Here is a 15,117-nt window from a genome sequence, read left to right on the forward strand (position 1 = left end):
GACTGCAGCTCCGCGCAGGTGTCCAGAACCAGCAGATAATGATTGTAATGTGATTGGGTGCTATTATCACGGAAAAACCAAAATGCACGGACAGCTCACTGAAGGCGGGGACGCCATCTACCTGGCATCCCCGCGTGTCTTTCTCTCTGTTCTCTCGCTGACCAACTATAACACACTGGCGATTTGAACAAACATCCTTTGTTCTTTCCTTTCTCTGTGAGCCAAGGGAAGAGGCCCTTGCACAGCCCCAAGAGATCGCTCCTACTTTCTGCAGTTCACAGATGCGACAGGGAGTGAGGTTGGAGGTGTCAGTGTCCCAAAACTAAAAAGTGGCAGAACCCAGGATGTGGGCTCTGACGTTCAGTTCACAGATCTTTCTCGATACCACAGTTTTCCCCAGGGTGACATCAGACTGTTTGGACTTTTTGGCAATATTATTTTTAGTTTAGATTTTTTTTTTCTTCATTGGTAACAGTTACCAGAAATATCTAAATCGATTATAGTCTTTTTATTTTTCTGGTAAGTGCTCTATGTTTACTAACTCATTTAATTATTTTTTTAAGAATCTTTATTTATTTTTGAGAGAGAGAGGGAGACAGGATCCCAACCAGGCTCTGAGCTGTCAGAGAAGGGCCCGACATGGGGCCTGATCATGAACTGTGAGATCATGACCTGAACCGAAATGAGGAGTTGGACACTTAACCGATTGAGCCACCCAAGGGCTCCCTAACTCATGTAGTTCTTACAATGGTATCTAAAGCCCCTACAAAGAACCACATACACGTCTTTGCTCGTATTATTAGCACTGTCATATCTCTGACATGGAGCGTCTATCTCACATGGGTCTCCCTGCCCATCTGCCTCAGTAACTTGGTTGAAATGGTTGATATTGTAGAAACCTATTACACCTACATACCCATAAATTATAGACACCCCTCCCCCCAGTGCATCTCTCTCTACAACTTTGGGGAGGAAATCAAAGATGGCAACAAATCTGTATAACTCCCTGCTAGATGAAATCAAACATGTGTTAGGTAAGTGAGAGAACATCTCACGAAGTAATTTTTTACACTAATCCTTGACTCTGCTTGTCTATACTCTCTGTATTTTGTCCATCTACCCAGAGTTATCTGTGCCCCCGGGAAAACTGATTTTCACTAGCTAAACTAGTAAAACACCAATGTATAAACCAGCATACCAGTTACTTGACATCCAACGAGAAATATAATTGTGCTGGAGACTAGAACACTTTGTAGGGGAACTCTGTGGGAAGTAAGATTCAGAGATAAGGATTTGAATGCAAGGGATGTATTGAAAAGGTGAAGGGTACATTGTAGGAGAGTGGGTAAGGGAAGGCAGTCAGTTACGATGGTGTTATCAATCCAGTTACCACGACGGTCAACTGTAGCTTCATCCAAGGACAGGAGATGAACCTCTGGGAGCCCAAGTGAAGCACACAGCTCTGATTTTTCCATCAGTCATTGGTCGAGGACTGCTTCTAGGAGCCATGAGCTCGCCTGCCACATCCAGCATGCCTCAAAGGTACACGCATGATCTCAGAGCAGTCTTCTCTGGCTAGAGACACCCTTGGGGCCGAGAACCCCAGGTGGCACCGGGTGGAAGTCCCCAGAACAGTAAGGATGATATTGGTGGGCCCAGCTGCAGCTGCCAAAATACATCTGCCAAAGGAACAGACCACTCATGCCGGGGGGCCTGAGTGTCTTCTCTGGATAGTGCAGCAGACAAACCAGCACAGTCTTATTCTTCAATACTGGTTAGATTCTGCCAACCATCCCATCCAGCCTTTCTTGATACAGGATGTAATGCAGTAGATTAGACAATAGCTGTAGACATGCTAACACCCCTTATCTTCCTGCTATAGCCTTGATTACAACTTGGAAGATCCTTACTCACACAGTGAGAAATTAATTCTTAGGTGGTTGATCTCACCAAATAGAGATGGTATCATGGAACTTAATTATCAGAGGACAAAGGCATTTTTGAGTTTGGACAGAACTTTGCTGCTGCTCCCTTGTGCTCAAAAGAAGAGCACAGCCCAGCCAGCAGCAGGCACGTAGCAGCCAGATATGCATAGTATCTCTGATCACTATAATCTATAATTGGATGCATCGTCTCAGTGCTTTTTTCTTAAATTGTAAAAACCAGATCTAAAAAAAATCACCTATGCATTTAATTTCATATTTTAAATCTTATTAAAGACACTTTATCGACCAAAGATTTCCGAATACCTTTCAAGTATGTAAAGGAAAACAATTCTTGGACATTTTCCTTGAAAATATTGTATGTTATTCATAATTTCACTTTCATATGTGAATAATGTCCTTGAGAGATTTAGGGTTGGGTAATACTGGTATTTTAAAAGATTGTCTTTAGGTAACAATGACTTGTTTTTCCTTCCTTCTTCTGCTTCATCAAAGCTCCTTGAGCTGACCAGCCTAGGTGACAGTGTGGGACATTTAATTTTGCCACCATTTCTTCCCTAGGACTTCTGCATGCATCTTTATACATACAAGTCAGTGTGTTTTCTGCTTTTCTTGTCATTTACTTGAGTCTTTACTCTGGATGGTCAATCCTATTGTTTGGAGAGGGATAGTTCCAGGACGGAGAGGGAGAGATTTCCCCATCAATGGCCTACTCATGTTTATCCTAAGTAACATACAGCTAGAAAAGCTACATATAACTCACAGCCCACACACACACTCTGTTTAGTATTCCCCAACAAGGCACTGTCTGGTCTTCTCATTCATGGTAGCTATAGTCTATCAAGTTTCCGTGAACACTGAATTAGCAAATACTGAATCATTGCTCCTAAGAAAAATACGGGGCCAACTGTATTGACCAGGCCAACCTGCCTCTGGTCAGAGGCTTTTTCATCAACAGATCAATACATACCATTGTATTATGTTTATTTCTGTTTAAAGACCTTGTATAATGCATACTTGATTCGTTAATATGGAACTCATGGCCAACAGCCTTATGACTCACGTCTGAGCGGAGATTATGTGACAGGTGTTTTCTCCGTAAGGCGCATTACAGCCTTTTTGCCCTTAGGTACACGAGGCATTTCAGCACTATACTTAGGGGCCATCTCAGACATCAAAATTATCAACAAAAAGCATGAAAATGTGAAAAGCATAGCCCTAAATACACTGCAGAAAGGACACTTCTTTACAGTGTAAGAGTTAACACAAGAGGCAGAGCGTGATCTTCTTTGGCCTTAGCTGAGAACATGAACCATTCTGCCTGTGTGCTCAAATGACCTGGAAAACTTTAATGAGTATTGATTTCAGGGATACAAATACATTTCAGTGAGTAAGCAAATTCTCAAATACAAAATTTTCAAATAATGAGAATCAGCTGTAATTCATGTTCTCACTGGGAATATTACCTCCCACCGCAGCTTTGCGCGTGGGCTCAAAGTGGGATTTCTTTAGGACAGCTAATAAAGGTACTGTGATTTTAATTCTTTTATTTTCAGAGCACTGCTTTAGGGGAGGAATTACTTGAGCCTTGGTTATCATAGTCTTGAATTTCATCTCTGTCTCCGCTCTTCTCTGGAAAGAAAATACAAGAGACAAGACATTAATTGACATGTTTGAACCTATGGTAACTTTGGTACTAAAGTATACAGCGTACTAAACCAGTTGATGAGGTGATCACAAGTTCCTGTGTTTTTCATGCAAATGCAAATGTACTTGAATACTAAGAAATATAAATGGCAATACGGTGAAGCAGTCAAGACTACAGATGGGAGCATTTTTCCCCAGCCCTGGCTCTGCCACTTACAAACAATATTACTTGAGACGGTTTACATAACCTCTACTTCTCACCTATAAAGTGATCATCATAATATACCTCTTTTGTAGAGTTACCATAAGATTAGTAGAGTTAATGCAGATAAAGTAGCCAGCATATAAGTGTATATATGTATGGCATACACTTACATATGCACACATCAGGTATTATTATTACTGGTATTAGATACATATAAAGAGAATGGCACACATAACAAACTCAGGCAGAAGTTTCTGCTGTGGACTACGGTTAACCCTAAGGGATGTGTAACAGGGCTCCACGTTTGCTTATTAATGCCTTTTGTAAGAACAGTTTATTATTCAGAACTGTGACTTTCTGGTGTTCCATTTTAGACAGAATGAATGTTTTCTCCTGTCTACTTTTTGCATAAAGCCGTCTTTCTCCTCACACTTGACACTGAGCTACCAAATCAAAGTGGCCGCCATATTTCTAGTGGCTCTCACTCAGCAGTGCAGCTTCTGTGGGGGAGCTTCTCATAGATTTTCCCAAGCATGGAAGAGCATAATTAACAAGACACTGGCCATTGGGGTTCCTCGGGTCACAGTATGCATTACCAAAGTTTCTGTATTTCTCAGTCTATCTAAAAATATCCATTATCCTAGTGAAACCCCTCTTATCATGTATATAGCACATCACAGTAATTGAGTCAGCAGATACTCATTGCATGCTTATTCCCTGTAAAGCCCTGCTCTGCCCTTCAAACCCACACATGCCCTTAAATAATTTTATCTCCTTGATACCATTCCCTCTGGCCTCTAAACTTATAGCATTCCTCTTGGTTCAGTGTTAAACCCATGTAAACTTGGTCTATCCTCAACGATTCCACATAACTGACTCTCCCTAAGGTTATGAAAAGTCCTAGTCACGCACATCCTTGGTGATTTTCAGTTCTCCAGCATGTGACCAAGTTTAAACACAGAGTTGTGGGTACTCTAAAGCCCCTATGAAATGGTCTCCCCTCTGAGCCTCGGAGACCCCTGTCCTACCCATTTCTTCTCCCACTTCTCTTATAACCACTTTATTTCTTTCTCTTGTTCTTCTCCCAGAGCCTACCAATAAATCTTATATTTCCCTTGAAATGGCTCCTGGATGTCTTTCTACTTGCTGTGTGTTGCCCTTGAGCGATCTCAGCATCTCCCACGTTCATGTTCAGGACAGTCTCTCCAGGTGATTTCTTAGCTCCATTCTCCTCAGCTTCAGACTCTTCTTTTCAAATTCTAATTAAATGTTTTCATATGGAAATTCTTCCAACCTCTGCCTGGTTGAAGCTGAAGTTATCATTTATTTCTTCATTAATTCATCAAATATTTATTGAGCCTCCACTATTTGCCAGCACTGGAGATTCGGTGGTGAGTCTGCTGGGGCTTACAATTAAATTTGAAGGGCAGACATTGACAAAGGAATGACAATGAATTGGGTCCTGCTGAAAGGAGAACCATGGGTTCAGTGGGAATATACGTAATCGGGGGGTGTAACATAGACTCTAATGCCTCCATATCTGGGTAACACTATATGGTGCACAGTATGTGCTTCACATGTATTAATCAGCTGAATGTGACAACCACCATACTTATGATAGGCTGCATACAACTTAGCCAGGTGCTGGCGGCAGGTGTGACACAGTCACAGAGAACAGCACGTGTGGGGCATCTGTGGATAAAGCGAGAGTGACGTATTCCAGGAACATTTGAGAACCAGAGAAAAACCCTGGCTGGTTGGAGATTGGAATGCAAAGGGGGGAAGGGTGCAACACGTTTTGAAAACCATATTAATGATTTGAGGCTTCCATCAAAGGATGATAGGAAGCCATCGAAGAGGTTTAAACAAGGCAGTAACATGACTCCTGCAGTGAAAAAGTACCTCTAGCTGCGGGGTGAAGTGTGGATCGCTGGGAGGAGTTTGTTCGCAAAAGCTGGTGGGTGGAGATGTTTCCGAGAGGAGACCTGGAGAGAGGTGAAGGCGGTTCAGCCAGGCAGGGGACAGTACAGATGGAAAAACTTGCTATTACTGGCGACAGTATTAGATGTGGACAGCAGGCTGCCAAAACCCTTACTTTGCTACAAGAGACGCTGACCCTCAAGCTCCTGGCTTGGGTTCCCCGGAAACAGATGAAGATGGTGTGTGCCAGGGTTACCAGAAAACACTTCTCATGGCAATAGTGACCTACAATTAATAAATTTCAACCAATTTGGGAGGGATTATGACTCAACTATGAATGTCTGATGGGGATGCCATGCCTTCGTGGGATTTCTGGGAGCTTATGCCCAAGGAATCATTAGGAGAGGTTTTGGCTCCTCTGGGACATAAGGCTTCCTCTAAGTCAGGGAAGCCTCAGCATCTGTGCAGTATGGATCTCGTCTCTGGGCATCTGGGCTGTGTTATCCGAAGAGAAGGAAATCCCCACACCACTATATTGAGCTGTCACCCTCATGAATTGCTCAAGGACTGGCATGGAGAGGAAAGCCTGGTACCGTCCTGCTGCCAGGATGGGGTTCCTGACCCGTTTCCTTCCTGGGAGATTGGTGCTGAGTGTCAGCCAAATGCTTAGACAGACCTCCACTGCCCAAGGAGTCCGAGCAGCATTTACAGAAACCCATGATTAAAGGATGTGAGTGAGAGCGGGGTAGGTTCAAGGATGAATCCCAAGTATGAATCCCAAGTTTCTGATTCGAGTAATTGGATGGGGGGAAGGAGACAACGCTTTTGTGGCACCAATTGTCTCCATCTTGTTTTAAAACAATGATTTCTTCATGGAGGTCCATGGAGATGGAGAAATTTGGATGTGTTATGACTTTGTCCCTTTTACCTGACATCATATTCCTTATCTTTGCTTCTTCTGGAACAACTCCTCGTCATTTTTCTATTCTTCCATCAGTCTTCCAAATTATCTCCTTTAGAGAACCTTTCTGAAATTATTCTAGACTTCCTCCATACTGCAATACCTTCATTATTATAACATCATGACATGTCATTGTAAGTGTGCTTATGTGTCTTTTCTTCAAATGTGTACACTTCCCATGGGTGTAATGAAAGTCTCTCTCTCTCTGTCTCTCTCTCTCTCTCTCTCTCTCTCTCTGTCTGTCTCTAATTATTGTATCCTCAAGCTTAGGATTAAGATCTCAAAAAGTTTTTTTTTCTTTGAATAAATTAGAAATTAAGAGAACCACAAATAAGGGAGGGAGCGGGGGGCAGGGAGAGAGAGAGAGAGAAAGACAGAGAGAGAGACAGAGAGATCTCAGTTTGAAATCAGAGAATTCTTCAAGTTGGAATGAACATATGACTGGGGCCTTGAACAGCAGATATTTAGATGTATGAAGCTTGGGTGTGAAGAACATTTTGGGTCTGGGAAAGCTAAGTGAAGGCACAGAGATGAAAAAATATTTGACATGTGGAAGAAATATACTGTTTCATTTTCTTCCATCAGAACTCTTCTCCACTGCTCTTTAATCCATCCTTGGGAAGGATTTTTTCAAACTACTCATTTATCATTTATGGTATAAATTACTTCACTTTGTTTATTTTATTTTGCTCATCTTTAGATGTTAAGACATTATTAAATATTTCACTTTGTTTTTTTATTTTTCAACCTTTAAAAAAGACTAAAATATAAAGGACAAAATAAAAATCACTCATAAATCCATCCTTCGAAAATGATATCTGGGAATCTTTTGTTGTATTTCTACATTTTTTTTGGAGGGAAAGAACTTTTTAAAAAATCTTGGTTTATGAATCTTCTGTGGGTATTTTGATATTTTGTCTGGAGAAAGTCCACAATCTATGGTGTGTGTGCGTGCACTCTGCTGCATTTTTTCAAGGAAAATTTAAGTGAAAGAGGTCACCATTTTCTTGGAAGCTAAGTGAGCAGTGCCACACAGCAAGCTGAATGTGAACTTCATACTCGACCGACCAGGAATTGGATTCTGGCTCCATTTCCTACTAGTTGTAGTAACTTGGACAGGTTATTTGGTCTCTCTGCCTTGGTACACTCATGTGTATGGTAAGGATTATAATGCCCACCTATTGGTTTTATGATGAGAAGGGGACATAAAGAATGAAACGTGACTGGTATTACATGCCAAGAAGGCATCAATGCACGCCCTGGGTACTAGGTGGAGAGTGAAAGATTGAAACGTCCGTCTTCAGAACAGGAGAAAACAATATGTCTGTCTTGGCTATCGTAAAGCATTAACTACGGAGGTTTTGGAAGGAAGTTGGCATCATTTGAATCAGCAGTCCTGTGCCTCCGAGGAGTGAAGGCTATGTGTTCAAAGCTTTAACTTCCCCATGCTGTGGCAGCCAGTGGTTGACAAATATTACTACCATGAGTACGTGAAACTCCTTAACATCATCCTTCTGGTGTGGCTTCAGAGGAGAATGAAGCAGAATCACTAATTCAGGTCATTTTCTCAGTGCACTACCAGACACAGACACGGTCTTTCACGGGGAGGAATGAACTAGAACCCTGTGCAGCCATTGTGTCGCCAGAGAGCAAAGCAGGGACTGCCTGAGTATTTTAGCAAACAAGGAATAAGTAAAATCAAACACATCCGTAAACCTACCTCATCAGCATGCACCTGAGAAATAATAACTAACACTGTTTATCCCCTCCTAACAATAACGCTGGAGATGATTAAACCAGTTCTGGTAGGCTGCGGTAAATTAGCAATTGTACCTGAAGGTGAATGTAAGTAATTACATAATTTTAAGCGGTTCCGTTTTGATTACACCAAAATCACGACCTGAAAATGACTGGCAAGCAGAAAATCAGTATGAAGTAAGACCATTCTTCATTTAACTAAATTATTGGTTAGTCATGTTCAATGATCATAGACCACATGTGGACCTTCTCAAAACATCTTTATTAACAATAAAAATTGTGTGTGATCTGTAAATGCATGGATTTTTTTTAATCAAATAAGTCACTACTGAAAACAAAAACAAAAATGCTGAGTCCAGGGTGATAGTCCCTAAGTATTGCTCACTTTTTAGTGGATTATGATTTTAGGATTTCATAAACAAAATATATCCACGCGTTGACTCAGGTGTGTCTAATTGTCTTAGCCGAGCATAAGCTTAATCAGAGACCTCCCTCCTATCCTCCATTTACCCAGGATGAGAATAAGAAATGGACTGCTTATTGCTTTCCTTCTTTGCTCTGTGCTCCTGGAATAAATGCTGCCCATGAGTCCAGTTGAAGAACAAGAAGGGGTAATGAAGAGCCACCTCTTAATTACACAATCAGTTCACATTTCTCCTGGGAGTTGTTTAGTTCAGAGCTGCAAATTAGAGAGCATACCGCCGAGAATATGAACGTGGCGACCCCCAGGCGCTGCTGGGTTGCTCACATTGGCAAAGGCCTCCACCCACTGACTCAAGCCAAGCCTTTCATAGCTAGGGTCGCAGTGCGATTGCCTCCAGTTTGCATCTTAAGTTACTGCAGAGATAGATAAGGAGGTGACTACCCGAAAGCCATCAATGTCCCACACACCTTCTGTATTCACTTCTGCCCTTCCAGTGTGACTTTTATTGTCATGCTCAGAGAAAGCCTCCGGTGTGTCTATCAACTAGGGAAAGAAAAAGGGGAGAGAGAAAAGGGCAAAGAGCAAAGGACACATACATGCTGGCTGTGTCCCATCTGGTTTTCTTTGGAGGATAGCAGCTATCCTAGAAACTAGGAAGAGATTTTCTCTTGTATCTCACTTATTAGAGGTAGGTCCTAGGTCAAAAGGAGCCTGGGTAATCAAACATTTTCAGATGGGCATATTATCACCTCCCTGAAAAAAAATGAGTGTCCTCCTAATATTAACAAGGGGAAAAGCATATGAGGCAGGCAATATGTAGTATTTGATGCAAAGAGATCCACTCCTGGGTCCACTTCCTAATTGAGAAACATCATTGCCGTGGTTTAAGGAAATGTATCTCAGAGCCAATGGATTTCACTGGGAAAGGTCTTTGTCTAGAGCAGCACTGTCCGATAGAATTTTCAAAGCTAATGGGAATGTTCTGTATCTGTGTCATTCAACACAGGAGCCACTGGCCACATGTGGCTACCAAGCACTTGAAATGTGACTTATGCACCTGTGAAACTGAATTTTAAATTTTACTTTAATAAACTCAGTCATGTGTGACTAGTGACTACTATACTGGGCGACACAGGTCTAGAGCATCCTTGGTGAGAGAAGGGAAGAGAATAGGAAGAAGAAGCAAGGATGAGGATACCAGATGCAAGGAGGTAAGCATCTGGGAGAGGTGAATGGCTCTCAAAGTCCAATGGAAAATTACTCACCTATGTGAAGACTTGAGAAGTCAAGTGGAGGCCAATTTAGTGTACTTCATATGGTTTATTAGGCTGGATCTTTCTAAGGTTCATTCTAGAATGACCCACTATACATTTATTATACGAAGATAACTTACCACTATGGATTCTGCCACCCGGCAGGCATGTTCTTACTGAAAGGTATGCACGATACTCCAGTACATCTGCCACCGCTAGGTGTTGCATTCACAGGCCTAAGCGACAGCGTGGTACAGTTGGTCCGGCAAAATCTGACTGAAACTACTATTACGGTCTTTTTTTTTTAGCTCTCAGTTTTCAGGAACATTGCACTCAGTAGGCCTCCTTTATGGAATACTTTCCTTTGTCATTTTATAAAATCATCTCGTTTTCCTCCTTCTTTCCTAGATGTTCCTACTTGTCTGACTTCACCTCCTCTACCCTAGCCCTAAATATGGGAGTTTCCCAAGATTTATTTCTTCCTAGATGGGTTCATGAACTTTCAGAGCGTTAAGTGCCATCTACGTTTGGCAGGTCCAGAATGTATAAGCTTAGCCCTAACCTGTCCTCTGAGTACCAGATTTGCGTCATCTGATTACTTGACCTCTCTATGTGGTTGTCTTCAGAGTATCTCAGACACACAAGATTCAAAACAGAACGGATTTTCTGCTCCCAACCTCTCCGTCCTGCAGTTTCCATTTCTAATAGCATCATTGTTTATAATATTTCTCTAGCTAGAAAACTAGTTCTTTCTTTCTCACCCGCCACGTCCAATCCAATAGGCACCTGCCACCAAAGTGGATCTCTGTCTACCTCTCTCCATTAGTACTGACACCACCTCTGTCACCTTTCACTTGGACCACTTCAACATCCTCTCGCTTTCCCCACACTCCGTGCCTCCCAACACACCTTAATCTCTCCCACACAGCTGCCAAATTGAATTTGCAGATTGTGAGTTATATCATATCACTCTCTCGCATAGCACCCTTCTATGATTTCTCATCCCTCTTAGAATTGAAACTTTTTACCAAGAACAAATAATTTCCTATGCTCTCATTCCTGAACATTTCTCCAGTTTTGCTATTTATTCCATTTTTTCTTACTCAATTTTCTTTGAACACGTTGACCTTTTTTTCACTGCCTATACCATGCCAAGCTCTTTCTTATTCCAAGAACTTTCCATTAGCTTTCCTAGAACATTAGCTTTCCTCTCTGGCTTTGTGTCATCCCTTGGGTGTCACAGAGCTCTTCTCTGACTACCCCAGTTAACAGTGTTCTCACTGTTGAATATAGTAGTGTCCTTTTTAGTTGTCCCATAGCTCCAATGCATTTGTTTGTTGGTCCTTGTTTTCTACCCTTGTGGACTATAGGAACCATGAGAGTGGAGCTAGTATGATGCCTGGTACCCAGTAGTTTCTTGAATGAATGCCTATGTTATTAAAGCCTATTAAAAATTTTTTTATTGAAAGGTTTTTAAAATTTTTAAGTAAAGAGAAGCCATGTAAATGGCAAAGCAAAACATGTGAATACCAGTGCATTCTGACCATTGTCTGGGCTAGATGCCAACTTAATTTTGCAGAAGGATGTGATGAATGGGCTAATAAATGAAAAACAAGCTTCTATTTCCTTGAATATAAATTTTACATTAAATTACTTGCTGTGAGGAGCCATTTAGTTATTCTCAGTGATATCCTAAGTTAAAGGGAAAATGGCTTTCTCTGCAATAGAGATTAAATGATTCCAATTATGTCCAATTGATGGTAATTCCTACTAGCCCAGGATCAGTAAGAAACAAGAGCATTTGGAAAGCCCATAGCTTGATGTCCCTGGTCCACAGAAGCTCTTTCTCAATTTTTTGTATCCCAGGTTATCTGCCTCCAAAGATGGACAATTTTTTTTTAACATCTTAAATAGATGTCACTTTAAGCAGACTTTTGTTTTATTGGTGAAGTCAAGATATAATCAATTTAGTAACTATTTTTTGTGTATGTAGCTCCTAGGGGGCACCAATTCTCTAACTTCACTCCACCCTACTGAACACAAGAGTAGAACAGCCAGCCATCCAAAAACTGTCCATTGTCCTTCAGTGGCCTATAATCATGTCCTGGATTCAGTTTATAGTTCTAAATTGGGATTTGGGGGTGGAGGTGAGGGAATGAGAAGGAGATTTAAAAAAAAAACATTATTTCAATCTAGAAGGTCTTTTTGTTTGTTTGTTTGTTTGTTTTTTGAGGATCCACTATGTCTAAGGCAGCGTGCTTGGACTCTGAAGGATTGCAGTGATGAATCAGAAGTGATTCCTATTCTCAAGGAATTCACAGTCAAGTAATGGGTTTATTTGATACATAACTGGGTATTGCAAAGTGGAAGACACTGTTCCACAATAGAAGCGAAAAATAAAGTAGTATAGAAATTCAGAGGAGAAGATGAACTTTACTTGGTGACCTTAGAAAAATCTTCACAAAGGTGTAGTCACCTTCCCTGAGCTTTGAAATTTATCAGGAGCAGGCTGTGTCAGGTTGGAAGAATGGATTCCCATCTCGACAAATGCAAGAAGTCAGAAAAGCCCAGGAAATGTACAAGGACGATGAGCAGATCAGTTCAAATGGTGAAGTGCATGAAAGGGGAGAAGAGGAGAGAGAGAGTGAGGTTGGAAAAGTTGGGTGTGTTTCAGGAACCTCAAACATAAGCAAGACTAAAGTAGGTGACCTTCATCCCACAAGCATTAGGAAGCTGCATGGGGCTGGTTCTCAAGGCTGTATGTGAGTAGAGTCGTGCTGTGGGGAGCGGGGAGCACAAATGTTGGAGAGTGACCTGATAGAAGGTACTCTCAAAGGTTGATGATGGTGACATGGTGGACATTTTGGAAGGTAGTTTCAACAGGTTCTGGCAACTCTTTAGAAGAGGGGAGTAAGAGAGATTCAAATGTGATTCAAAACGTTTCGAACTGGGTAACTGGAAGCAGGGTTGTGCCACTGAAAGAAATACGCAAAACAAAAGAGCAGGTGTGGGAAAGAAAATTCCATATGCAAGTCTAGAAGTATCAGTTTGGATACTAGTGGAATACAGAGTAAGAATCACGGGAGTGGCCTTTAGGAGGAATTTAGAGGCTGGAGATATAGCCCAGTAATTATCGCAGTTATCTGACAGCCTGTGATTTATAACTTTTTCAAAAGAGAGATCAGAGAGGGAGAAAAGAAGGTTAAGAATAGACAGTCAGGGTGCCTGGGTGGCTCGGTTAAGCATCCGACTCTTGGTTTTGGCTCCAGTCGTGATCTCACAATTCGTCAGTTCAAGCCCCATGTTGGGCTCTACACTGGTAGCGTGGAGCCTGCTTGGGATACTCTGTCTCCCTCTCTCTCTGCCCTCCTCCACTCACTTTGTCTCTGTGTCTCAAAAAGTAAATAAATGAAAATAAAAATTTAATTTAATTTAATTTAATTTAATTTAATTTAATAAAATTAAAATAAATAGAAGAGACAATCAGGGAACACCCACATCAGCGGGATTAGGGGAAAAATGTGGAAAAATGGGCAAAAGAGAAGTGTTGGAAGGAGAAGGGGGCGTCTAATGTCATGAAAACCACTCTAGGAGAGACTTTTTAAGAAGAAAGTGCCCATGAATGCCAAGCGTATACCTTAAACTGTGTAGCAGTTCAAACTACCTGTCATCACTGCCATGCTTGATTTGGTATGCCCTGGTACCTAGCAAAATGCTCCGTTCATAATCAGTAAAATTTTGCCAGATAGTTTTTTGGTGGTTCTGTTTGGAGATCTGGCTGTAAGGTGCTGTGCATATCGGTAAAAGAATAAAGCATTGGTTGGAAATAAGAAATTAAAAGGGGACGATGTGACAGTGTAATGGGGGTGTTGGCGGCCATTAGACAGACTTCTATGCCGGTGTATGACTGTCATAAATACGGTGTTGTATACACAGCCAAAGACAAACATCCCCAGAACTGGGACCCAATGACAAAAACAAGTGGAAAAAATTCCCAGACAGGAGTCAAAGCCTCAGGCTGTTTTTAACATCTGTACCATAAATCTACTTACACTAACATCTGTTCTTCTTAGTAAGGGGAGAGGTACACAGAGTAATATGGTGGCCGTAAGCCATTCCCCTGGAAGTTAACCTTTTGTTTTTTATTAGTAAACAATAGGAAAGCAGTCAATAAATGCAGCAAGCGATGGTGACGTGACCAGCCTTGCAAGCTGGTCTGGACATCCCTGGTGTGTACAATTAGGAAACACACTGAGACGTCGTACTGACAAAAATGCAAATGAGGAAGCATTTGGTACCAAGAAAGGTTGATGAAACTCCATTTTAAATTGTCTCAAGGTTTCTTTCTTTCTCGGTCCATCTCCTATGCTGCATTCAAATGTAGTACGTTAATCCGGAACTCCGTTGTGGAGTTCTTTTCAACAATGACATGCCAAATTGAGTCTGTATAAAGGAAAGCACGTTCGCTTGACAGGAAATGAGGTCCTATGGTTTGCATATTTCTTTCTTAAAAACTGTGATTCAGCTGGATATTTACCCACCTCCCCCTCTCACCGCCCCTCCCCCACCCCGCGATTGCTTCGCAGGCCACGGCACGTGTTCCTGTGGTCGCTGCGTGTGTGACAGAGGCTGGTTCGGGACGCTCTGCCAGCACCCGCGGAAGTGTAACATGACGGAGGAACAAAGCAAGAGTTTGTGTGAATCAGCAGATGGCATATTGTGCTCGGGGAAGGGTGAGTATCTCCTGCCGGAGCTTGGACTGGGTCCCTGTTCTGACACATGGTCTGTACAGCGGCACGTACAACCTTTTACACGCCTGCGGTTTGCAGGAATGAAAACCACTCTTGCTTGTACCAGACTTCAGACTTGAAAGGTAACCGCAGGAAGTTTGGGATCTAAGAAAATGAAACGCGTGGGAAGGTTTTCCTGCAAAAAGGGCCTCAGGCGCTTGTATATATCCTCATTGCTGAGTGACACAGAACTAATAATTGCATAAAGAAGAAAAG

General features: G+C 41.8%; 1 protein-coding gene across 1 annotated transcript in view; it reads left to right on the forward strand.

Annotated features, from left to right (window-relative positions):
* The window catches only part of ITGBL1 (integrin subunit beta like 1), a 206,362-nt gene that overhangs the window by 182,557 nt on the left and 8,688 nt on the right, over positions 1-15,117 (forward strand). The window contains exon 9 of the mRNA XM_043582619.1: positions 14,698-14,844. Within this exon, the coding sequence (XP_043438554.1) occupies positions 14,698-14,844 (147 nt within the window). The remainder of the gene's footprint in view (positions 1-14,697; positions 14,845-15,117) is intronic.

Source organism: Prionailurus bengalensis, chromosome A1 (assembly GCF_016509475.1).
Source record: "Prionailurus bengalensis isolate Pbe53 chromosome A1, Fcat_Pben_1.1_paternal_pri, whole genome shotgun sequence".
In the NCBI taxonomy this organism is placed as follows: domain Eukaryota; kingdom Metazoa; phylum Chordata; class Mammalia; order Carnivora; family Felidae; genus Prionailurus; species Prionailurus bengalensis.